A 26,881-nucleotide genomic window follows, 5' to 3' on the forward strand; every position below is an offset into this window, starting at 1 on the left:
ACAAATACAGGGAGAATGAGGGCAGAGGAAAGCCAAAACGATTGTCTCCATGCTCTACATTCTGAACTCCTATCCAAGGGCCGGGAGACAGCAGTGTTGGGAGGAGTGAAAGCGTACCAGACAGCAGAAGCCACATACCCAGTTGTCCATTTACACTAACTACATTACAGGCTAACACATAAGCCGGCCACGTACATAGGGGAAGCCTGGCCACTTGAAACCTCCCTCTAAAATCTACCACTAGTGCTTGACTCTTGCAAGGATGGAAGTGGGACAGTGGAGTTTATAAAATCAGCAGCAGTTTGGTACGAGTGAGGCTGATTTGTAGAAGGGCAAAAGTTCAAATTCCCTGATTCATTTTCCCCAAAGCTCTGCGTAAATACCACAGGTATTAGAGGTGACCGGCAGAGCGAAAAAGGAACCTGAGTTCCGCCCAGGTTTCTGCAGAGTGGTCCCACCTTTCCTAAGGCGGAATGTACAGCAGTACTCTTCAACTAACACTTGTGCAATTCTCACCCCACTCACGAGATACTTAATGCTACTTGCTTGGCTGGGGATATCCAGGAAAGCATCACGGATTGCACTGAGGATTCTGGGATGCCTTTTGATTTTTGCAGCAGTCGCAGGAAAGCATTTTTATGCTGCAAGCCTGGTTAGCAGGAACATGGCGCCCGCACTCCTGAGTTCAGTTCAGTTAACCTCAGCTCTTTTTGAAGGTATCTTTCCAGTGCCTGCTGTGTCTCTCTTTTCTGCTTATTAGTAAAGGGCAAATAGGGAGCCACAGGCATATCCTGACAAGGAATGAAACCTGCCTTTCTCAGGAGGCCAAAAGGTTGTCACTGTGTCATAGCTAGGGCCCTACCAAATTCACGGCCATGAAAAATGCGTCATGGACCGTGAAAGCTGGTCTCCCCCGTGAAATCTGATCTTTTGTGTACTTTTACCTTATACTACACACACTTCACGGGGGAGACCAACGTTTCTCAAAATGGGGGTCCCCACCCAAAAGGGGGTTGCGAGGAGGGTCGCACGGTTATTGTAGGGAGTTTGCAGTATTGCCACCCTTACTTTGGTGCTGCTTTCCGAGCTGGGTGCCTGGAGAGTGGTGGCTACTAGGTGGGCACCCAGCTCGGAAAGCAGCGTCGCCACCACCAGCAGCGCCGAAGTAAGGGTGGCAATACCATAATGCCCCTATAACATCCTTGCAACCCCCTTTTGCATCAGGACCCCTACAGTTACAACACTGCAAAATTTCAGATTTAAATATCTGAAATCATGACATTTGAGTTTTAAAATCAATGACCGTGAAATTGACCATAATGGACCGTGAATTTGGTAGGGCCCTAGTCATAACTTGCTAACAAGAAGAGTCTCTCTGGTGGTAGAGATGCCAGTTTTGCTGGGCAAAGCACAAGAATGGGAAATTCCTGTTTCCACAACCGCACCCCCCTAGTGGCACTTGGCGCTCTGGCATAACACCCTGGGATTTGAGAGTCCGGGATCTTTTTTCCCTTTCAGCACAAGTCCATTTATCTTTAAAATACTTAACCCCTCCCCCCATTTGGGGGCAGATGTTGTCTGAGCTTCTCCAAAACTGCTCAGCAGACTGGAACGTGACTGCCAGGGTGAGTGGTTCTCCCTGAGGAGCTGAACATGAGAATGCTCTTAGCAGATGCAGTAAGTGGGGCTCTGCAGCACTCCTACTTAAAAGGGACCGGTTTAGAGGAGAAGATCTAGTAGACAAGAATTAATCAGTTTGTCCTGTAAAACTCATTGGTGAAGTTCATGCTCGTTGGAGTGGAGGAGATGGAGGCTGAAGCATCAACCCAGCCAGGAGCCATGCAAGCTCCTCTCACCTTGAACCTGACCCCCAAGACCACAAAAGTCACAGCAAGATACAAGTACAGGGGGCAATATAGAGAGAATTTAACTGGTTGGAAGGGAAAGAAAAATACCATCCATGGCCCAAGTTTTGCTCTGTTACATCTTTGTCACTCCATTGAATTAAATGGAGGTCTTACGTCACACCAGGGCACAGTGTAAAGCAATTGCTTCAATCATGAAGTCCTCTCTCTCCAGCTGCAACCTCCATTCCAGAACACTTACCTCATTGGCCAACCTGCCATTAAGTCCCATTTTAACTCAACTGTTAGCAACACCCCTGAGAGGCTTGTCATGTGAAAGCAGTTTGGATTTCCCTTTCTGGGGTAGGAGGTTTTGTTTGGTTTTTCAATTTGAATTATTCCTGATCAGAATCAACCTTTCTACTTAGGGAGCTGATGCATTAATAAAGCACCAAGACACTGTGCAGTTCAACAGTGCCATGTGGTGGGGTGCTTAGCCAGCCAAGAGCTGACAACTCCAATAAGTTACTACTAGGAGAGCAGAGCAGTTAGGGCTGTTTTGATCTGTCCGTTCAGCAGGCTCTCACCACAGGGACAGGATGAGCAAAACAGCACTACTGTGCTACACTTTCAAACTAGCTTTCTGCATTGGAAGAACATAATGAAAACAGAAAAGTGAACGCAAGTGATCTAGCAATGCTCTTACGGACTGCCCCTTCCAGAGTCTTCCTGTTTCTTTCCTCTCCTGGGACTTTGGCCCCAAGTCAGTGTGGATGCCTGCCATTCTCTATTTCCCGCACCCCCAGTGGCAACTGCAGGCAGAGCCAAAGGGCAGATTAGCTTGGCAATGTAATCCCCCAATCAAATAGAAAGCGACGTGGCAGGTGGAGATTGGGAAGAAGAGCGTAGGGAAACCTCACAGCTTCTCTATGAAGTTCACACCAGTGTCTTTGGGGGTAAAGGAATGGTTTGATTCCCTATTCACTGTATGCCTAGCAGGCTGCTGGAGCACACGCCAATAGTCTTACATTGCAAGTCCTAAACCACTTGCTCTGCTATAGCTCCTTCTATCCATGGAATTCCAGGCGGTGTCCAAGGGGTGAATTAAGCCTGACAAGGCTCCTGTAAGGTAAATTATTCCTGTTTTACAGATAGTGGCAAATTGGGGCACCGAGAAGTTAGGTGACTTGCACAAGGTCTTACTGCAAGTTCGGGGTGGTATTATGAAAATTAACGAGTAACTTTTTGCTTACAAGATACCTGTAGTCACATTTTTCTACACATGCCCTACCCGCAGAGTGCACTGTATGCATAAATGCTAATGAGGTATACTCAGAATCACATTAGAAAAAGAGGGGACCCAGACTGGGAAAATTGAGTTCCCTATGGGAAATCTTCAGCAGGACCCATCCCTCTCCTGATGATCAATTGGCAAGTCAGCCATCAGACCTTAGAACATAGTTAAGGATGTAAGTATGACCAGATTTGTAACTTGTGCATAGGTCTTCATAGAATTTCTCTATGCTTGGGTAATCATAACTTTAACTGAAACTTTAAATAAACCTGTAAAAACGGACTAGACCTTGTACTTGTGAAATCTATGTGTGGTCGCTATCCTTGGTCTTTGTGATCCTAGGGACTCAATCTGAAGCAAATAGCTAAGGTGACTTTCATTCTGAGCTTGAAACTATAGCAACCACAGCCAAACCCACAGTGTTGTAATACATTACTAAATTCACTTTAAATTAAAATCAAAGGCTACAAGGGTAATATTCCAAAATACAAATATTCAAGAAAATTTCTGGTGCCACAAAGTGGCACAGTTGTGTACTGCAATGTTAGAATGGTACAGTACTACAACCATAAACTCACAATCCATGTCTCCAGGGCTAGCCTAGTGGATTTTTTGGGGGGTGGGAGGGGAGGCACTGGGGAGAGAGGAGAGTGTGCATGCGTGTGTGTACATGGACAATATATACAAGTATATGATACAGAGACTTACCTTGTCTATCATATCAGCTCTCCCTGGCATATGGCATTCACTGTCAGCTAAGGAAGTAGATGGAGATGTGGAAAATAGCTTGTCCATCTGAATAAAATGGTTTCATATAGGCATCTTAAATTAGAGCAGGGCTACTGGATTCAGATGAGCCCTTACACAGATCTGGTCAGCTGTGTATGGAAAGGAAAGACCCTATGGTTTAGGGGTTTGAGCTGGTATCCTCCATATCTCAAGCCCCACTGTTCTATACAGTGGTGTGGGCTGGTTGGTAGACCCTCCACCCTGAACAGCTGCACTTCAGTGGTGTTCTACAGTGAGGAAAGAGGGTCTGACTGGTGGTTAGGGCATGGGACTCAAGACACAGGTTTAATTCTCTGCTGTGCTACAGACTTCCTAGGTGACCGTGACTTAGGCCCAGATCCTCACATATTTAGGTATTTAAATATCTTTGAGGATCTGGGCCCTAGTGCTTTGGTGTCCCATCTGTAAAAAAGGGTAATACTTCCCTACACCCTGTCAGGGCTGGGATGAGGCTAAGTACACTACAGAGTGTCGAGGACTGAGATACTATTGTAATGAGGACCCTGTATGTACCCAAGGGAGGAATAGATAACTAAACAGCTTTGGGCTGGGACTCACAGTAAAGTATACATTTAGCAGCACCCCAACTCCTGCACACACATCTTTAGTGCTGTGATCAGAACCTCCTTTTAAAATCTTTGATCCAAGTCCAAGCTAGTCTTAGAATGAAGAAATTCACAGCTCTCACCATATAATTTTGAATACAATAGCAGAAGGAACTATTGTGAACCAGCTGTGCAGTGAGTTATGGCAAAACAATGGCCAAATCTTGTCCCCCGAAGCTGTTGCATGGTCTCGTGCAAGAGGAGGCTCTAACTTTACAAATATTTAAGTCCCAATCAGAGTGAAGCTGGCCAGAGTTAGCAAAGACCATCCAAGCATTTTTTTTTTTATTTTTTTTATTTTTAAAGAGGAGTTACATGGGCTAATGCAATCACAGCTATAATTTATTTCCAGAGCAAAAGCATTGGTTTTCATTCGCGTCACACCATAACTGCCTAATGGCAGGCGTTTCACTAGTACTAAGCTTGTTTCCCATCAAGGTTTACTAACATCTACCATAGTACACTGACAGGGTATAATTACTGTCTGATTCCCAAATCCAGAGATAATGCTGCCTATCCTTTAATTTCTACATTTTATAAAAGTGGTGGACCTTGAATCATTGCTGAGTTGGACTTCAACTACCACAGGGTAAGGAGGCAGAGGAAACTGGTTTCAGTTTGAGCAGAACACAATTCCTGTGACAACAGTGATATGTCTTCATTTGGCCAGTTAGACATGAGCTAGCTAGCAGATTATTGCAGGAGAATGCGATCGAGTCCTGCAATCAGATGACAGATGCACTACGCCCCCTTGGAGTATCTCCATATGGAACAGGTGATGGTAGCACGGTTCTTTTACCTCACCAATGAGAAGGGCCCCTGGCACCTCGTGTTAGTCAACAGGATACTTTGAACTGGTAATCAAGCAGCCTTGCAGCTTAGCTTCATGCATGTGAAGTTATTATTACTATAAAGGTGTCAGACTGGTGGTTCCAAGAACTGCAGTCCTCTGGTAACAGGACAGGTACACGTGAGCCATTTTGCAAAATCCTTCTTGGTGCTTTGCCAACATGCTTTGATTTTCCTAAAGGGCGATCCCTTCCAGCTGAAGCAAAAGTATTTCAGTCTCCCTGTCCCATTTGATGCTGAGACTGCTGCCAACAACAAATGTGAAGGGTGTGTGATATGGACACCTCTCCTTGTGCAACCTAGGTAAGAACCAACAGCTCATGTGGTACAGCTCACAGAACCTCTCTCGGCTCATAAGTCTACTGACCTGAACTGAAACAATGTTGAATAGCAGAGATGCTCTCTACCTTATCCCGAGTCATCATGGCTCCTGTCTCAAAGTCCATTACTCTCTGCTGTTTGACCAACTTTAAGATCTCCTTTCCATGCTTGTGAACTCTTAAGTAATTGGAAGACAACTCTCCTTACTCAGACAAGTGCTCACCTCTGCAGTGTTCTCGCACTTGCTTTTATGACAATTTTCTTTTAAATAAATTGGGCAAGTATTTCTGTGGACTCTTTAAACTGATGAAAAGGAAGGGGTCTCAGTGCTTTGCAAGTAATTAATTTCAGAATGTCTGAGGCCAGGTATATTTCACTCATATCATCCCCTTTACATTTTTGCACTGAAAAGAGACTGAAGCTTTGAAATGTCAGTTTCATTTCAGCTTTTGCTATGGGCTTGTCTACACTACCGCTTAAGTAGATGTAACTTACCTGGCTCCAGGTTTAAAAAAGCCACCCTTGCCCCCGGGTGACATGTTACATAGTGCGGTGGAGACACCACTTTAAGTCTCTGTCGGCAGGAGAGCATCACAGCTATGTTGTCCCGCCAACATAGCTTCCGCCTCTCATTGAGGTGGAGTAATTATGCCAAGGGGAGAGCGTGTCTTCACCAGATGCGCTGCAGCGGCGCAGCTGCACCAATGTAGCGCCGTAGTGTAGGACTAGCCCTCTGACTCCAGCCCTCTATAACTCAAAGCCCCACACTATACCATTGGACAAGCCTGGTGGGGGGAATGGATCATATTTTAAAGGGATAGAGCCAACACACTCACTCACCACACTTTTTGACCACTCTTGCTGTGTTGCCTCCACAGTGCTGGACTGACCTGGAGTCTACATTGGCAAAATTGGCACTTATCAATTCACCCCAGCACAGCTCCAGTGCTGGTAACAGCTATGGAAGCCATGATGCAGGAAGTACAGGGGGGGGGGGTTCAGGCATTGCCTCCACTTGTCATCAAACCTTTCAAGTGAAGGCACCAGAGCCCTCTCCTCACTATAACTTCCACCAGTGGTGCTGCATGTCAGCAATTACAGGTCTCACTTTTGCTAGTGTGCCCATATCCTGAGTATTAGATTTCAAGCTCTAAGGGCAGGTCAAAGCAAACACACACAGTTCAGGGCTGCAACTTGGATGAGGTCCCAAAGCCACGTTGAAGACAGTTTAAACCTTACAACCCGAATCAACATTAAATAATCAATGGAAAGCATCAGTGTTCGGGGAGCTGTGTGTCATAGGACAGACCTTGGTGTAGACTCCTGAACCATTTTTTTGGAAGTTTTACTGCAGCTTGTTCTGGGAACAGAATGTGGAGTGGGGCAGAAAAGGTCAGAAAACATTACTCATCCAAATGCCTTAGTCCAGGGGTAGTGAATACATCACAACTGGCACAAGTCCATAGACCAAAGTTTATAAAGCTTTATTGAACAGCTGTGCAGTGAACAAACAATACAATGCTCTGGAAGTTTCACAGCTGGTTTTAGTTTTAACCTCCCTTGAGAGAGCAGCAACCATCTCTGCAGCGCTCCAGTAGGAGACGCTTGTGTGGAGACAAATGGATGGCAGACAGCAACATAACCTTGAAAGTTTATAGACCCAGTGTATTTCAAGAACCGGTTAAGTTTTTCACAAGCAAACATTTGCCACAGCAAGGAACACCGTTCCCTCTGGAAGATGCTGCTATGCACTGGAGCAGATGAGCAGGAAAGAAAGCTGTACAGCAAGTGCCACTAGGGAAACCTCCCCTAGGCTCCCCCAAACCAGCCTGCCAGGAGAGAATAGAGATCCCAGGACTGCTCACTAACCATTTATTGCCCCCTCCCTCCATTGCACATTACCAGCGGCTGGGTTGCTTGGGACAAAAGAAAATGCACAGACAGTCCTGGCCTGCAAACACTGTCAGTTAAATGGATACAACCATTTGCTATTTTGAACCACCCCACATCATGCTTACTAAAAACTCTGAATCCTCCCTCCCTGCTCTCACCTCATCATTCCAGCTAGGAATGCTGACAGTTTTAAACTAACAGTGAAATTAAAACAACCCCAAACACCACAGCAGAGCATGCTTTGTATCCAAAGAGTCAAGACCTCTGTAAACTGGAAATCCAGCAGAGAGGGAGGCAGGCTTTGATGCCTGTGAGAAGCGCTTTAAAAGCAGCATCGTGGCAACTCAAAGTTTTTTCAGTTATGATCTGGGAGAATGCAAGCAGTTCAGAAAGCACTTGGGCAGTGCACGTTTTTCAATTTGGCAGGAGGAGATAACTCAGCAGTCTCTGGCTCCAGCAGCTTTCAGCTGAGTGCATCTGTTAACTGTTGCACGTCCCCTTGAACAGCAGTGCAATGAAGACTATCTCCCCGCAAACAGCAACATGGAGAATCTTCTAACTGCTTCAGCAGAATTGGTGGGCCCAAGGCTCCCACAGAGACAGCTGTGGCCTTATACAGACAATTGAGAGACACACACAGATGACCACAACGCAACAGCTAGACAGGTCCTTCTTCCACCACTTCTCAGAGGGGAGGGCCAGTGTCCATTCCCAGAAATAAGGGAAGGGAAAACATAACTCTTCTGCTTCTAAAAGCAGGTTGCAGTGCCAGAATTCACACAGTAAACAACTGACATCACATTTCATAGGCAAAGTGGGAGGGCTGGTCAGGAATTTGCCGCTGTAGTCCACACACATTATAGAAAACAGGCTGCTTGTACTCCAGTCACATGCCTAGCAAGCCCTCCCTCCCCCCGCTCCCAACCTCACCCAATGCCCCTCTTTAAAAGCAAACCCAGAGCTGTCAGCAAGCTGGAGGAACTTCTAGGTACCGACTATGCTGGGATCATGAGCAGACTCAGGCAGCTGGGAGCCACTGCAGTGATACAAGAAGCAGTTCCCCCAGCAGCTGTAGCAGATGAGGAACAAGGCTGCCAGGAAGACCAAGGCACAGATTGTGCATGGCTTCCGCTCCAGGAGGAAACTCAGCAGATAGAAGCCCATGAACATTGAGTGACTGAACCACAAAGCCGGGTTGAGGGGCTTAGGAATGAGGAGGACAGGCAGTAACCACTGAAGGCAGTACATAGTGACTGGCAGGCAGAGACCCAGGGACAGCAGCAATCAGAAGCACTCCTAGAACTTTTTCCTGCAGCTCCTCAGGTGAGCAGGATTCCCAACACTGTTCTGTAACGTGAAGATAAAGCTTTAAAAGAAAAAGAAAAAGAGTCAGGATTAGGGTAATGTGCTAGAGAGGCCAACACCAATTCTCCTCATACACCGAGTCACTTATTTGCTCCCAATCTACTGTACACGGACAATCACGGCATTGTTTTAACATGGTTTAGTATTAGGAGTTCCTCACACTGAGATTGGAGGCTGCACTATAGTCTCCCAGGGGAAATGGTGAAAATACCACCAACTAGTACATAACACTAGATAAAACATTTAAAAAATGTACAATAGGGGGGCAAGCCTGCATCGACAAGGAGATGGATTTGGTCTAACTTCCTGGTCAATGCTTCTCTTTCCCAAAGGCCAGCTGTTATCTGTGTCACTGGCTCAAATTCTAACAAAGTAGTAAAAAACCCAGTCCCTTCGCGCAGTGTGGGAGGCTAGAGGGAAAGCAAAGGATTCCATGGGGAAAGACTAGAGCGGCTGGTTTTCCTACTAATGTGCATACTCAGCTCAAACTGTCCAAAGAAATGTGGAAGGTGGTGTCAGCAAGTGCACTTTACAAAGATCACCGCACAGTGGTTGCGTGGGAAGTAATGGAAGACAAGGAACAGAACCTAATTTTGCTTCCAAAGGGGAAATCACATCTGTCTAATAGGCACAGCTGGAAAAGTGGTTCAGCATAAGGCTGACAGCATGCGAGAGGGACTGTGATGATTGATGAGATCTTCACATCTGAACTGAGGATGGGATCATGGGAATCTCTCCTTTGCCAGGTTGCTTCTTGCTTTCCTGCCTGCACCTAAAGTGGGAGAATTTTACCGAGTCTGCTCTGCAGTCCTGCTTGTCATTCCTTTCCTCAGCAGCTGCAAACCCAGAGTCAATTTCACACAGATGCAGGTACTGCAAAGAAAGCCCTTGGGGAGGAGGTAAAAAGCAACAGTGAAACTCAGTTTCCCTCAGCAACTTCTTAAAATCTTAGAAGAGGGAAAGCTGGGGCGGAGGTCAGAGAAAGATGCCTGTATGGTATTTAGACACATTGCTGAAAAACTCATATCTTGAGCCCATCCATGTACCATCTCCTCTGCACACACATGGGCCCATTAAAAAGTCCCCTAGCCCCAAACATAGTATGCATCTTCTAATGCAGCATTCTGACAGCGAAGATCCCAATCACGCAACATGAAATTCAAGCCATGTGTAGCTAAACTCTGAATGATGACAGCATGCACACTACAATGAGAGACCGTCTCTGCCTGAAGGATTTACAATCTAAGCCAGACAGACACATTCAGATCAGACAAAATACACTGATGGATCAGATATGGGACAATCTCAAAATGACAGTGTTTATGTATAAACATGGGATTTCCTTCCTTGGATTATCATCATAAAACCATGTGAAAGCAGCATGTTTTGAGAAGGCATCTGAATGGAGAGAGTGGCCAACCAGTATACTAAGTTGCACTGCTCCCTTTAACAGATCAGCAGCAACCACAGTGAGCAATCTAAGCAGCTCAAGCTAGAATACTTAGCTCTAGATAGCATTTGTCATCCGAGGATCTCAAAGTACTTTAGAAAGGAGGATCTCTTTTCAGTTTACAGAGAGGGGAAATGGATGGAGAAAGAGGATTTTGAAACTTACCCAAGATCACACAGCAAGTCAATGGTAGGATTAGGGTATTAGTCCTGGTTCTGACTCCTTGTCAGTACCTTGCTGAAACAATACACAAAGTGTGGTGGTGGTAAAGGGAAAAACGAAGGCACAGGCAGCAGAGCTCTCAACAAGGGCTAATGAGAACAGTTTACATTTATACAGCACCTTTCATCCCACAGTGCTTCATAACTACATTTATACAGCACAGCTGAAGGGGATGGCAGGCAGCCAAGGCACAAAAGGGCAAGTGAAACTTGTGCCCAAGGACAACAGGGCAAGCCCCTCCTCTTAGAGAAGTGCCAGGGGTTCTAGTGACCATGCAGAGCAAACACATTCTTGGTTTATAACGGCTTGTCCTAAAGACCCTTCTTCCTTCAAACACTAAGCTGCATGGTTCTCTCTGTGTCAGAGGGCAGAAGGGCTGAGCTGAGCCAGGCAGGAATAGAAACTGTAGTTGCAGGGGGGCCCGTGGGACAAAGAAGCTGAGAAGATAAACAACATATTCCCTTGGCTAAAACTAAAAGAGAAGGATGGGATTTCCTGGCTAGGGGAGCAGGGATGAGGAGGGAAGAAGAGGCTGCATGAAAAAGCCAAAACACGGCCACAAAGAAAATGGTTTCCTGCCAAAAGAGAGTGAAGTCATAATAAAGATTAAGAAGTTCCCAGGCATATTTGAGTACCTGCTCCTCCAGCAAGAGCTGGGAACACATTCCGGCCTCATAGGCAACATTCTCCCCACGCCACCAGCAAGAGGGTGTATTTTAATAGTGATGAAAGAGGAGGCTGCCCAGCATCTCCATCCCGGCAGACAGCACATCACCAGCGTTTTAGAGAATTCCTGGAGAAAGCATGGGGTGCACTGGTCCTGGGAAGCTGTGGTGGAGAGGAGAGAAAGTACCGTCCAGCAGAGAGCGGGGAGGTGGGGGTTATTTTACCAGTAAAACTAATGAGCTTATTTTCAGGCCTCACAATTACTAAGTTGTTTGTTTTACAGGTCAGTATTTTCTAGTGGTTAGAGCCAAGAAACTGGAATCGGACTCCCAAGTTTTTATTCCTGCTTCAGTCTGTGTCCCCTTGGGCTATAGTTAGTTAATAAGATAATACTTCCCTATATCACAGAGGTGCAGAAGGGCTATTAACCTTTGTAAAGCATGTTGAGATCCTCAGATGAACATCATTATAGAAGCTAAGTATTAGTTAGTTCCTCCCCAGGGTAAGTGTTCACAGACGTGAGCTAGCAGCACAGCTCTCATAGGAGTTGAGCAGCTACGTCACTGCTCTTCTCCCTACTCGGACACTCACTTTTTGTTCCTATCTATTCAAACATATGGTATGACAGCAGGCAGGAAAACAATTGTGGCAAGTCAGTGCTCTGCAGCTCTCCTTGAATCCTTCTAAACTGCTCCATATCATATGCACAACATGAATCTTATTGTTACTTATATAACAACTTTTGTCCCCATGTTCCCCCCAAAGCACTTTACAAGCTTAACCATTATATAAAGTATACACAAAAATCACTATTTCCACCAATGGACTGCAGTGTACTGAAGCACATGGTACAGCCGTTGAGCCCTTTAAGGCTGAGAGCTGTAGTTGTAGGTCACATATTTGCTCCTAGTGATGTGCCTAAAGGCAATCACATAAAGCTTCTCTCTCTTAGGCAGAGGAAGGGGGAGGTCTCTGTACCCCTCAGGTGGAAAGCATGACAAGAAGACCCCTACAGGGAGCAGGAGCTGGCTGGAGAGAAACCTCAGCAGGGTAGGGCTGTGAAGTCCTAAAGACAAATGCTAACATATGACCCTGAAGGGTAGTGAGACTATATTAGGTTGCTTTATTGAGACACCAAGATTCAAAACATAAGAGCCCTGAGTAAAGGAACTAGAACTATGCATTTGTCTGGAGCATGGATTCTACCTTCCCTGGCTGGTGGATCAGCTGTTAATAGTAACAAGTACTCTTTTCCACCTCTTTTTCGCCACCCACCCAAGTCCAACACGGCTATGAGAGTGTCCCATGGGGATTCCAGTCATCTTAGCCATATCACCTTTCTTTTACTAAATGGTGAAATATTTATTTGGTTTGTGGTCTTTCTTATGCAATTTCTTAACAGTCTGAGGCAGGGACACAGCAAGCACGCCAAATCCCCACCTGATTTTCTCTTTTTCCCTCAAGGAAACTACAGTTATCTGCTCTTGACCAAGAGGAGTAGATTACCAGGTACTGACAGCAAGTTAACAACTGCCATACAGCAGCATTTCATTGTCTGTGCTTCCCTGTCTCACAATGGCATTCTGCTTCTTCCAAACCTACTGATCTCATTCACCTCTGACTCATCTTTCATTGATTCCTTGGCTAAGATGGTGCACTGTCATCTTTACAGATTGCAGTCCTTATACTCACTCTCATCTGGTTTGTCAACCACTTTTGTTAGTCATTCCAGTAACAGTGACTCCTCTGAATCCATCACAGCTGTTAGCACCGCTAAGTTTAACTTTAGACCCTTGATTCAGAGAGCGTACAAAAAGCTGCCTGACATTCTCACTGCACTCAGTAATTCACTGTTCCTTTCTATGATCTCCAGGCAACACACTGGAGTCTCCTACTCTAGAGTTCCTGCAATACCCTCAGGGTCTGAGCGACCCACCACATCAGAGCTAAGCAAATACAAATGGTTTTCCACAGACAGTCACTTATGCTCATTAGTGAATCCACACCAGTCATGCTCATATCCTTTCCACTTGCTCCCATGAACAACATTTAAGCACCAAGAGGATAATAGGGTTATGGGAATAGCCAGCATGGATTTGTAAAGGACAAATTATTCCCAAATTAATCTAATTGCCTTCTTTGACAAGGTTACTGGCCTGGTGGATTGGGAGAAGAAGTAGATGTGATATATCTTGATTTTTGTAAGGGTTTTGACAGTCACACATGACAGTCTCATAAGCAAACAGGGGAAATGTGGTTTAGATGAAATAACTATAAGTACTCAAAGAGTACTTATCAATGGTTCTCTGTCAAATTTGAGGGATGTATCTAGTTAATAATGTAGCTGAATTCAAAGTACCTTAGTTCAAACTTACCGCGGGTCCAGATGCGGCAGGCAGGCTCCCCCGTTGATGCCGCGTACTCCTCTCGCCGAGCTGGAGTACCGGCGTCGACGGCGAGCGCTTCCGGGATCGATTTATCGCGTCTAGACAAGACGCAATAAATCGATCCCAGAAGATCGATTGCCTACCGCCGGACCCGGAGGTAAGTGTAGACCTACCCTATGATTCAGTTATTCAAACCACCAAGGTCTAACTTAACAGGAACAATTTTAAGATTCACACGCATAAGTACTTGCACATTCAGGGAGTCAGGGAACAAAAACAACATTATGAATTATCTAACCAGTCACAAATAACCAGCACTGCTCTAATTTTAAGTATTTGCAAGGAAGTATTCAAAAAGCTACGAGAATAAATACATTTGAGGAGCTTGTGATCTGTTCCTGGATAATCTACAAGTAGAAAAGGCTTAATTCATCATAACTTTAGTTGTAAGGTATTCATTAAGCTATAGTCCCTATATATTAGTCCATGGATACCCATTTTATATCCCCTCTCTTCTGCAGAGAGAGTGTGCCACTCCCAATTACCTTAGGGCTCTACTTACCCCTGACTAGTGAAAGTCAGCTCTGATTATCCCCACTAAACACCCAAGGAAGTGCTCAGTGGTAATCTTATTCAGCCCTCATTAGGGTTGCTGTTAAGCAGGTCTTGGTCCAGAGGGAAGGCAAAACTTAGGTGATTTATGAATCGTTCCCTCCCAGCATGCTAGTCAAGCTGCCACCCAGTTTGGCAGCTAAAAGGCTTTACAACAAGAGATCACTTATGTACCAGCAAGAAGATGGTCAACTATTCAGCTTTTTAGAAACACAAACGTCTCCCTGGAATTTAGAGGCACCAGGTGTCTAGAGCAAATTCTGTCAAGTGTCTACACTACAGCCTTATTCCGGCCGATGGAAGTGCCCTACTACACTGAAAGAACAGGAGTATTTGTGACACCTTAGAGACTAACAAATTTATTTGAGCATAAGCTTTCGTGGGCTACAGCCCACTTCATCAGATGCATAGAATGGAATGTATAGTAAGAAGATATAGAAACCTACAGAGAACATGAAAAGGTGAAAGTTGCTATACCAACTTTAAGAGGCTAATTAAGATGAGCTATTATCAGTAGGAGAAAAAAAAAACTTTGTTAGTCTCTAAGGTGCCACAAGTACTCCTGTTCTTTTTGCGGATACAGACTAACACGGCTGCTACTCTAAAACCATTCCAGACAGTTGACAAGAAGGTGTGAGGATACTTAACATGGGGAAATAGACTCAATTTGTGTAATGACCCAGCCACTCCCAGTCTCTATTCAAGCCCAAGTTAATGGCATCTAGTTTGAAAATTAATTCTAGTTCAGCAGTTTCTTGTTGGAGTCTGTTTTTGAAGCTTTTCTGTTGCAAAATTGCCACCTTTAAGTCTGTTACTGAGTGACCAGAGAGGCTGAAGTGTTCTCCTACTGGTTTTTTAATGTTACGATTTTTGATGTCAGATTTGTGTCCATTTATTCTTTTGCGTAGAGACTGTCCGGTATGGCCAATGTACATGGCAGAGGGGGCACTGCTGGCACATGATGGAATATATCACATTGGTAGTCACTTGAATGCTAGGATAGCTGCCTATAATGCACCGCTCCCAATGCCGCTGCAAGTGCCGCAAATGTGGCCATGCCAGTGCACAAGCAGCTGTCAGTGTGGACAGTCTGCAGCGCTTTCCCTACTGCACTCTCCGAAGGCGGGTTTAACTCACAGCATTCTACAGCTGCAAGTGTAGCCATGCCCTAAGCTGCCATGGAGTAACAGGGAAGGTTCTTTCATGGATCACTAACTGGTTGAAAAAAAGGATAGTACTAAGTTGTCAGTTTTCACAAGTGGAGAAGGGTAAATAGCAAGGTCCCCCAAAGATCTGTACTGGGCCCTGTGTTGTTCAACATATTCATAAATGATCTGGAACAGGGGACAAACAGTGAGGTGGCGATATATGCAAATGATACAAAATTCTCAAGACAGTTAAGTCCAAACCTGACTGCAAAGAGTTACAAAGGGATCTCAAAAAACTGGGTGACAAAATGGCTGATGAAATTCAATGTTAATAAATACAAAGAAATGCACATTGGATAAAATAATCCCAACTATACATACAAAATAATGGGATCTAAATTAGCTGTTACCACTCAAGAAAGATCTTAGAGCCATCAGGCATAGTTCTCTGAAAATGCCCACTCAATGCACAGTGGCAGTCAAACAAGCTAACAGAATGTTAGGAACCATTAGCAAAGGGACAGATAAGACAGAAAATATAATGTCGTTACTATGTAAACTCATGGTACGCCCAATCTTGAATACTGCCTGCAGTTCTAGTCACCCCATTTCAAAAAAAGATATATTAGAAGTGGGAAAGGTGCAGAGAAAGGCAACAAAAATGATTAGGGGTATGGAACAGCTTTTATAAGAGGAGAGATTAAAAAGACTGGGACTGTACATCTGACAAAAAAGGTGACGGGGGGAAATATGATAGAAGTCTATAAAATCATGAATGGTGTGAAGAAAGTGAATAGGGAAGTATTATTTACCCTTCACATAACATAAGAACTAGGGGTCACCTGACAAAACACATAGGCAACAGGTTTAAAACAAACATGAAGAAGTACTTTTTCACACAACAATGTCAACATATGGAACTCCATGCCATGGGGTGTTGTGAAGCCCAAAAGCATAACTGGGTTCAAAAAAGAATTAGAGAAGTTCATGGAGGCTAGGTCCATCAACCTTGATTAGCCAAGGTGGTCAGGGACACAACCCCATGCTGCAGGGGTCCCTAAACCCCCAAGTGCCAGAAGCTGGGACTGGATCACTTGATAATTGCACTGTTCTGTTCATTCCCTCTGAAGCATCTGGCACTAGCCACCATCAAAACACAGAACACTGGGCTAGATGGATCATTGGTCTGACCCAGTATGGCCATTCTGATGTTCTTAAGATAGGCAGATAGCATGACGTGCCAGACTCTGAAAGGAGAGCGAGAAAACTGAGATACGTAGAAGAGAATGACAGCATGGAAAGAAAAGCAAATGCATTTTAATTTTTCCACGGTAAATGACAGATAATCATTGCACTACTAACAAAAAAGTATTTTGAGAGCCCACTGAACTACCTTGCAAATAATTAACCCACCATTGGTCTTCAGGTGACAGGACTGTCTCCCTATCACAATCTTAAGAAGAAAGATCAAACCAAAGTAGTCACCAAAACAGCTGCACAGTTCATCATTTGTCATGTCATCCATCTCTGCTTGCATCTAAGCAGCAGGATTAACACAACATCCACTGAAGTGAATGATATGCCTGTAATCATTAAAAAACATTTTTCTAGATATTTGTTCAGTGCAGAGGACTATACCAGCACTGCCTTACCACCCTACACTGCAACCAAGTTACAAGCATGGTCCAGCACCAGCAAAGGAAATGGATGTATGACATAAACAGGAAACAGAGCTACTTCTGATTGTGACTGTCAAATTTAGCCCAGACTAGTTTTTATGAGGAGAGGTGTGCACGTTTTTTTTTTTTTGTTTTGTTTTTTTTAATGTTAAAAAAAAAAATCATGGAAAGGCAAGAACTGGAAAAAGGGAGAGCTACAGACCCAAGGGACATGAAGGGGATCGGAAAAGAACTAGATGGGGCAGGCAAACTTTTTGGCCTGAGGGCCGCATCCCGTTTCCAAAAATTGTATGGATGGCTGGTTAGGGGAGGCTATGCCTCCTCAAACAGCCAGGCATGGCCCGGCCCCCGCCCCCTATCTGACCCCTCCCCCCGCTTCTCACCTCCTGAGACTCCTGCCCCATCCACCCCCCCATCCCCTGACAGCCCCCGAATCCCCCGCCACCCCATCCAACCCCCCCTCCTTCCTGACTGCCCCCCCAGGACCCCTGCCCCATCCATTCTCCCTGTCCCCTAACTGCCCCCAGAACCCCTGCCCCTCACTTCCTCCCGCCCCCCATCCAACCCCCCCCTCTTCCTGACTGGCCCCCCTGGGACCCTGCCCCCATTCAACCCCCCTGTTCCCCGCCCTCTGACCGCCCCGACCCCTAACCACCATCCCGGACTCCCCTGCCCGCTATCCAACCCCTCCTGCTCCCTGCCCCTTACCGCGCTGCCTGGAGCACCGGTGGCTAAGGGCGCTACAACCGCACTGCCCAGAGCAGCAGGACAGGCAGCCGGGCCGCCCGGCTGGAGCCAGCCACGCCACCGCGCAGCTCAGAGCACCGGGTCAAGCCACAGCTCTGCAGCCCAGAGCATTGCGCTGGCGGTGGGGCGAGATGAGGCTGCGGGGGAGGGGGAACAGCAGGGGAGGGGCCGGGGGCGAGCCTCCCGGGGCAGGAGCTCAGGGGTCGGGCAGGAGGGGCGCGTGGGCCGTAGTTTGCCCACCTCTGAACTAGAGGATCGATGATCCAAAGACGGGGAAGTATTTCTATCTAGAGAAATCAGACAAATGGATCAGCAAAGAAACGGCCACAGAGGCCTCACCCCAAGCCCCTCGCTCCGCACTTATCTGTCTAAGGATAATCTGCCAGGGCACGTTGTCGCGTCCTCCACGGCGACCAACCCCTCGCCAAGCCGTGGGCCGCACCTGCACTTCACATGTTAGTTCTGGGGAAAGCCTCTGACGTGGCCCCACACTTGGATCTTTGCAGAAAACAGGAACCTGCCCCTGCCCCCGGCCCCGTCAAATCTCACGGGAGAGCCCAAGGCAAGGGAGACGCCGCTGAGTCCGGGCACAGCCCCCGAGCAACGGGAGAGCGAGCCACGCTGCCGGCGGGGCGGGGAGCCGCGCCTCGGGACCCCGGCCCGACCGGCCCGCGGACCCCAACGCGCCTCGGGACCCCGGCCCGACCGGCCCGCGGACCCCAACGCGCTGAGGGCGCCCCGGCGAGGCCAGGCACAGGATCACCCGGGCGGACAGGGGCTGCACCAGGAGCGGGGGGATGCTGCCTCCTCTCAGCCCTGGGGCCGCACTCGCGCTAGGAGAGGCCCCCTAGAGCCCCAGAAACACCCGGTACCTGCGCACTCCGCCATGGCGCTCTCCGCGGCCCGGACCGTCCCGCTGCCGCTGCGCTCGCCTGCGTCCGTCACTCCCACAGGTCCCCAGCTAGCTGCTCTCTGCCTGAGAGTCGCGACGGGTCTCCTCTGGGGCTGCCCTTCCCACTGCCTGTCTCTATCCCGCACCGTGTCACCCCGGTAGCCTTGCCCCCCCAATGGTTAACCCACTCCCTTACTCTTCCTCAGCGCTCCCCGGGGAAACTTGGCCCCATGTAGGTGGTCTGGGGCTATTTTGATCAGGCACCGCCACGGACAGCCCCGGCGGAGCGCCTCCTGGAGATTCCAGTCTCGTGGCTAAGCAGCGTGCGATGGCCCGGGGGGCGCCGCAGAGATCGCTGGAGCCTGGTCCCGGGTGTGGAGCTGCAGCAGGCTGGCCTCCCCCAAGGGTGGGGAGACTGCTGTGGGCATTCAAGTGGCCATGTTAATTGAATAGATCTCTGCGCGTGTCTGTATTACTACAGCATAACTCTCCTCAAGCACCATTGCAATGGTGCATTTTTAAAAAATGAATAAACACATTTCTTTAGGGATATTAAAGATCCGATTTTGGAAAGCTGGAGGCCGCAGGCTGCCCTCATACAAGCCCTGCGATGGAGCATGCAATTGTGTGGATGGTGTTGGTAGCTAATACTGGGTCAGCCCCACTGGATCATCATCCCCTGCCCCTGGAGATCTCCAGGCTTTAGAAAACCTCTCATACACAATCCCTCTACAACCATCTACCATACACACAATTCATCATATCACTCATGCAATGCAGTACATAGCGAGGAAAAATCCAAAACAGTTTATAGCCAGAAACGTGAGCTTTGACTATCATTGCATAGCTTGCATAATAGATAGAGGGATAGATTCTCAGTTGATGCAAATTGGCATAACTTAATTGACTTTAATGAAAGCACACCAATTTACACCAGCTGAGACAGTGTTGCCAATTTCAAATATTCAAAAATCATGAATCAGGCCCCCCAATTCATTAAACTGGCTTAGAAGTCATTATAACTATCTTATACCTTTATCTTCATAGCAGATTAAATGAAAACACCAGATCAAAATACTCTTACACTTCAGTTTTAATGGCTTTGGCCCATCTCCAGAGCTAGGTAGCAACTGGAGCCATGTGGCTGGTTTGTCATCTGTCTCTGGTGGAGAAGCATCATATAATGTGCATAGCAGGGAGAGATAGAGAACACATTGCTAATGTCTCCAGAATTATAGGCTTCCTGTGCCTTTGTATTGAAGTGGAAATGTTGTTTGTTCATGTATATCTCATTCTGTGTAGCAGCCTCCATTGTAACATGACTGCAATGTGTCACTCATGTCTGATCACACTGGGAAAAATCAGTGTTGCCCCTTTTGACCTGAATAATTAGCCAACAACGGGGGAGGGGGGAGGAGCTTGTAGTTGTTTTCCAATTAGGAGAAATCGGTGACAGTGATGTATTTTCTTGGATGCAGTTTTGTCTATTCACAAAGAACGTACAAAGTCCTGTGTCTCTGAATGCAGAAGGAATCAAATAGAAGGAAACAGCTTCTTTTGTTCACAGCACCAAGGGTACTCTTTTCAGCCTGCATCCCTGACCCAAAAACCTCTCCTCAGGTTTCTTTCAGGGTCAGCCACTGTGTTTTCAATTGCTCTTTCAGGCTCTCTGCAACCCCCTACATTGCACCTTCTGTCTTTATTGACACCTGTGCAAAGTGGGGGTCAAACAGTATCAAATCAGCATGGTAGCACTTTCTGCTATGCACAGGTGTCGCATAACAACAAGAACTTCACAGTGCCTTACCCAGACTCTCTGTCTAGGAAGCTCAGCCCTTAAAGTCAGCCTTAATACTACACAGAGTTCCTGTTTGACTTTGGGCAATCACTTGATCTTCCTGTTTATCAGTTCTCCATAAATGGTGGTAATAATACTTCCTTTCCCCCACCCTTTTGTGTGTCTTGGATATTTAGAGTGTATGCGTTCTGGGGCAGGGACTCTCTCTCACTACGTGTACGTACATTGCCTAGCACGTTGGACTCTGATCTCAATTGGGGCCTGTAGTGTAATGAAAACTGTGTTACAATTACAGGCTGTCACTTTAAGTTTTAAGGGGTTTTCTGGCTCTGCTTGCAAGCAAGGAGGTTGTTGTAAAGGGTGCAATCTGGATCAAGGTGGAGTGAGTGGTGCCTCTCTGCCTTAGGGAGCAGCCTGTTTTCTCTCTGTGTTTCGTTGTTGTGGGGAAGAGTTCTGGATTCTTAGAAATACAGTAGTGTTACATTGCAACCTTCCAGGAAGGGTATTTGGGGGGGGGGGGGGGGGGGGCGTCCTAATACTTTGTGTACATGCTGTGAACATGAACAGGGCTCTTAGGAACTTCTGTAATAGAAGTCATAATCCTAATATGATCTAGATTTAGTGCAATTTCCTGATACCAACTCATAACTATGCTGTCTTAGTGACATTGCAAACAAACCTCCACGTTAGAGTGCTGATGTCTCTGTCAGATAACCATGTGCTGCTGATGAGGTCAGAGGTGTAGTATAGATAGGGCCCAAGTACTCTGCGTAGTGAGACTCGGGGGTGAAAGGACACAGAGGACTTTGTGGCGCACGAAGCTCTCTGTTTCACTGGTAGATTGCCAATGTTCTAATGTGGTTCCCCGCTCCAAAAGGAAGCATTGGAGGCACTTGATCCAGCCTCCCCCGTCAATGTCTGTACACCTGCTGTTCAATGTCAGCAGAAAGCAAGGATGTCTGTATTTACATACCTGAGACCTCTGCCAATCCATACGGCAGGTAGTTATCAATGTCAGTTTAATTACAGCTGTGCTACTGTGGTGCCATGCACAATGACATATTCTATTATTGTCTCGTATGCGGGTCTCTTATCCCAGTAGGAGCCATGCTGTTGTCAGCGCTAACATCACAGGCCCCACCATGAATCCTCCTTAGCTCTGTGTGTGGGACTAATGGCAAAGCAGGTAATACCCTGCTGGTTCTATGCAAGGCTGGGGAACTCCACAAACCTAAACTGGCGCCATCACTCCCAGCAACTGCTGCCAAAAATGAGACAGTCAGGAGAAACGTGTGTTTGAAACAGTGCTGAAAAAAGGTAGGGATCAAGCTGGCTTCAGGAATCCTCATGGCCCCCTACAGACTATTCGTGCCCACACGCAGCCTAGGGTATGGGGCATGCTCACCAGCCCCCTGATGCTAGTGTAACCCAGGGCCTATAACACATGCTCACTAATGGGTTACAAACAATACCCTAAACTTGTGCCATGGATCTGCTTCCATGTTGCAACGCAGTATGTCAGATAGTGAATGTGTGTGTGTTCACCTGTAACATCTGCCCACCTGTGCTTGCATGGATGATACGCAGGTGAATGGGTATGAAACCCCTGCCCTCTACCAGCCTGAATTCATTGACAATTTCACTGAGATGGCACAAAGATGGTTGCAGCGGCACAACAGGGCCGCCTCCTCTCTATCCCCTTCTGAACTGTGGGACTTCAGAGCCCCACGCTCAAACAGTAGCAAACCAGGAAATGTTCAGGTAAGATCTCCCCACAAGGGATGGTAGCGTGACAGGAAATAGCAAGCCACAGGCTCACCAAACGCAGGAAGGGCTCCGTTAAGCTACTGCTTTACACACAAACACAACACAACCTTAACTCTGCCCCCTAGGGATGCCAGCACCTTGTAGTCTCGCTCTTGTGGGAGCGGGGTAAAACAACAATGGACTTGTTTAGGACACACTTTGGGATGCCACCAACATGACTTTCATGGGAAGCAATAATATGGACACCACCTAGAAAATAAGGGCAACCTAGAGACCCATAACACAGAACCCTAGAGAAAGAAACCAAATTCATCAACATGACACTCAGAAGCCTGAACAGACTAGCACAAGTCTGAAATAAATGGCCGAAACTGGTGGATGCCTAGGCACCTGAGGGTGCAGGAGGACAAAGAAGATACTAATAGCAAATCAAAATCAAAATGAAGCAGTTTGATCAATCCAAAATGAAATGGGGTTTGGGGGCAATATTCAGGGAATTACAGAATGAAACCTGAACATTTTGAATCAGAATGAAAACAAATTTTAAAATTTCAAAATCCTTCACACAACAGCATTTCCGTTCGCTGCACAGCTCTAGTGGTTAGCCATTTGAATGGGGACTGTGTGGCTGAAACAAAGAGAAGAGGCAGCTCCATGTGCCCTGCATGATGTCTGCCAACCAGCTGCAATTACTCCTGAACCCTTGGGTGCTGGGTACTGTACACAGCTAAATAAAGAGACAGTTCCTGGCTCCAGGAGTTGACAATCCTTGTGTCAAACTGATGCACAGAGAGTCCTGTAGGACTGCATTAATAGGGGCCCTGATCTGGAATTGTAATGGGCATAAAGACAATATTGTTAGGGGCAGGTAAGGTTGCATGATTGCCATAAAGGACAGAATTAAGGATGTGGTTGTGTTCTATTTTTAAAATCTTTCAGTTTTTCAATTCTAATCTGGATGGTCATGTCCCTTTACCTATCTTTTGCATTATTCTGCGTCTTTGCAGGTTGGATTTAATCAACAAACTGGTCTTTGCAAATATCTTTGCTTCTAATAATTTCCTTGTGCCCCATTTAGCCACCTTTGTCACTTTTATTGTAGATAGCTGCTAGTCACTGTCATAGGTGCTGGAACTAGGGGTGCGGGGGGTGCTGCAGCACCCCCTGCTTGAAGTGGTTTCCATCCCATACAGGGTTTACAGTTTGGTTTAACAGCTCTCAACACCCCACTCAAAAATTGTTCCATCACCCCCGGTCACTGTCATCTGCGCATGCTACAAAAGGGGTACCCAAGGACATAGTCCTGGAAACACAACAAAATCTTACTGTCTCAGCCTCCTAGTTTCTAGTTTAGTGTTTTGGGGACACCTTGTGGCTGTAAGGAGTCACTGCAGAAACTGATGTAGTTAAAACTTGGATAGAGAGAGGGGAGAGAAGAGAAAAGTAGAGTGAAACTATGGTTGTGGGTAACGATTTTTCTGCATTGAGTGGGATGATGCTCCTAGACTAGTGATAACACCAGCATTCAAATGTGAAACATCTCAGATGGGTCTTGTAAAATTCTCCTTACTCAGTAGCCTAGGCAAGCAGGGTTTTCTTTGATGAGAAGAAAAATAGCAACAAGGTGCACTGCTACATGTTAGTCTGGACTTGGTAGGTTTTCATGTTTAGTTTGCAAGGTGCCTTAAATAAAGGAGGTGGAGAAGCAGAGGCTGAGTGAATCTGGAATCTCATGAGATCCATCATAGGGGGAGTATTCCAGTGGTGAAACACTGACACTTTCACACTATCTAGTCCTGCTGCTGGGGTTTCATTTGGATGGAAGCAGTGAAGAAATCTTGGTAATGTTCTCTCTCATTTGCGCTGTGGTTCTGTAGAAGTGGGGGAAGCTACTGAGGCAGGAGGCTGAATTTAGGGGAAATGCACGCAATCTGTCATTTAGGGTAGATGTATACAACCCAGAGAGATGCTGCCCACACTGTAGCATTGAAGAGGCTCTGCCTGGCCTCAAACCTGCCACTATATAGCAGACAGGTTTCAAAACAAATGTACTATTTGCTACTAATTACTCTCTCTAGAGCCAGATATTACTTTTTAAAAACAAGGAGAAAAAGAGGCTGATGGGATGCTGCATATCTGGAACAAAAGGTGAGCCACATGGCTTGTGTGTCTTTAATTGCACAAGAGTTTGTTCAGCTGCTACTGCCAAAAAAACCTGTGCCTCTCCAATCTGCTATAATCTTTCAAGCATAATCACAAAATAGTGGATATAGGAGAACAGGTTGGAATAGTTTATTTAGGCATTCAAGGAGCCTTTGACAGTCCCTCACAAAAACCTATTAAGGAAATTAAGTAGTCATGGGATGACAGACAAAGTATGGTCATGGATTAAAAACTAAGTAATAGAGAACAGAATAGGGACAAATGGCCAGTTTTCAACATAGCAGACAGCCAATAGCAGAGTGCCCAAGGATCTGCATTAGGACCATTATTATGATCTGGAAAAGAGAGTGAGCAAGGAGGTAGCAAGAAGTCCAGATGGCACAATTATTTGGGTTAGTCAGGACTAGAGAACAATGTGAAGAACGCAGCATGAGAGCAGATTGACAAATGCAAAGTGATGCACACTACAAGAAATAATCTGAGCCACTCATATGCTTTGCTGGGATCTAAAATTAAGCATCACTCAGAAAACAGAGCTGGCTCTCATTCAGTGAAGACCTCTGCTCAATGAGCAAATAAAGAAAAGCAAACAAACTGTTAAGGGATAAAAAGGATGGGGCAGAGAATCATACTACAATTAGGTTAGTAGTGGTTCACCCTCACCTGGGATATTGAGTTCAGTTCTGGTCACCCCATTTCTAGAAATCAGAAGTAATAGATATAAAGGGAATTCTGAGACAGGTACAAAAAATGTCTAGAGGCCTGCAGAGACTTCAGACAGACAGAAGAGACTGGGATTGTTTAGTTTGGAAAGGGAACATGGCAGAGGACAATACAAGTGACAAGTACAGAGAAGGTCAGGAGGTTTTCCTATTTATCTTCCCATTTTGCAAGGGGACAGTTAATGAAATAAGGCAACCTATTTAAAACCAGTATAAGGACACATCTCCCCTCACCCTCTCACCCCCTCCCCCATATTTAATCTGTGGAATTCATTGCCACAAGATCTCAAGAATACAAAAAAGGGTCAGACCCATGGATAACGAGAGCATCCTTACTTACACTAGAGAGGGCAACAACGATAAGGGATCTGAACCCTCGTGCTGCCAATTGCTCAGAGTTGGGAAAAAATTATTGCCCACAGTAGAGTTTCTTTCTCTAGAGCAGTTCTGGCCACTGGGAAACAGCGTATTGGAGGAGCGGGAGCTCCAGGCTGACACTGTGCAGCTGTTCTTTTGTTACTCTAAGGGATAAGAAGTTGGCAAGGACATACTATCTTTTAACAGATAAAGACCCATCTTCCTGGCACTGACTGAGATATAGGGAGTAGCTCCCAAGGAACCAGGCAAGGCTCATGGGAGCCCTGCTAAGGACACCGATCCCAGATCTGGGCTGGGGAGATGCAGATCCTCTTTAGGTGCATTTATAGTGTGATGATGTGACTTGCCCATTACCCAGAACTGCCTAGATGAGGCCAGCCTAGCGTCCTGGGGTGTAGCAAAGACATTGCGTAGACGGCTCTTGCTCCAGATGACTGCTCAGTACTCTGAAATCCTGATCGTTTTCCTCACTGCACCAGTGGGGCCATGTCACTAAACCAGATTTATGGTGAAAAAGGAAACATATGGATGCGGGGCCCTGGCAGGTCCCTTCGTGTCACTGTGGGCAGAAGAAACCATCAGCCTCCAAGTTTGGTTCTCTTCAATGTATGATGATGCCACCCATCCACGACTCCCAGCTCCTATTTGCTCTGCCGCTTAGAGGCTGTACACTTTCCGTGACCCTGGCTCCAACTAGAGCAGGGTTCCTCTCCTCAGTGTCTGTTTAGCATCATTACAGCAGCTGCAGGAGAGAATATTCCCAGGAAGAAGAGGCTGTAAACAGCTTCTGGCTAAACCTCAAAGCAAGGCCAAGGCTCCAGCCCCACCACTGCTATTCCTGTTGCAGCATGGGGAGAAGGTGCCACAAACCCCAGACCAGAGCACAAGATTGTAGCCATGTGGGGCTGAGAGGGGTTGTGACTGTTGCTTCTCTATTTAACGCCCTTCTTTGTTCGGTCTTCAGAATTTTGACAGCTCAACCCCGAAGTTGGCCCCTGTAGGGCAGTGTTGCCAAGGGATTTCTATAATTCTACATCCAAGTCCTCTGACAATTATACTACAGAGGTAACAGTAACAGCTTCATCCTGCTAGAGAAAGTCTCCAGCCCAGTGCAGGTTGCTGAATGTGACCCAACCCCCCTCCCCCCCAAAAACCCCAACCCCATGTGGCCAATCGGAACCTGCTCAGAGCTAAATGAATCATTCATAACTTTGGCCTCTCTTTCTATGAATAAATTTTGGTCTGTAGCTGATTCTCTGAGTATCACTGTGGAAATTCAAGATCTTTTGA

At 46.4% G+C, this 26,881-nt stretch overlaps 1 protein-coding gene across 3 annotated transcripts; it reads right to left on the bottom strand.

Annotated features, from left to right (window-relative positions):
• Nucleotides 1-7,165: 7,165 nt before the first annotated feature.
• BLCAP (BLCAP apoptosis inducing factor) lies at nucleotides 7,166-18,882 on the bottom strand. 3 transcript variants are annotated; one of them, XM_008168106.4, is made up of 2 exons: nucleotides 18,744-18,882; nucleotides 7,166-8,961 (listed from the first exon to the last, which is right to left on the bottom strand). In XM_008168106.4, the coding sequence occupies exon 2, from the start codon at nucleotides 8,841-8,843 to the stop codon at nucleotides 8,580-8,582; it is 264 nt and encodes an 87-aa protein (XP_008166328.1). In that variant the 5' UTR covers nucleotides 8,844-8,961; nucleotides 18,744-18,882; the 3' UTR covers nucleotides 7,166-8,579. The 3 variants fall into 3 exon arrangements, with proteins under 3 accessions (XP_008166328.1, XP_065421986.1, XP_042714246.1); XM_065565914.1 differs by lacking the exon at nucleotides 18,744-18,882 and adding an exon at nucleotides 18,112-18,155; XM_042858312.2 differs by lacking the exon at nucleotides 18,744-18,882 and adding an exon at nucleotides 10,576-10,715.
• Between the last annotated feature and the right edge of the window lie 7,999 nt (nucleotides 18,883-26,881).

The sequence above is a fragment of the Chrysemys picta genome, chromosome 13 (genome assembly GCF_011386835.1).
Source record: "Chrysemys picta bellii isolate R12L10 chromosome 13, ASM1138683v2, whole genome shotgun sequence".
NCBI classification, from domain to species: domain Eukaryota; kingdom Metazoa; phylum Chordata; order Testudines; family Emydidae; genus Chrysemys; species Chrysemys picta.

Bases quoted from the DNA above. Each gene is read 5' to 3' on its own strand.
- BLCAP (XM_008168106.4), bottom strand. From the start codon at position 8,843: ATGTACTGCCTTCAGTGGTTACTGCCTGTCCTCCTCATTCCTAAGCCC.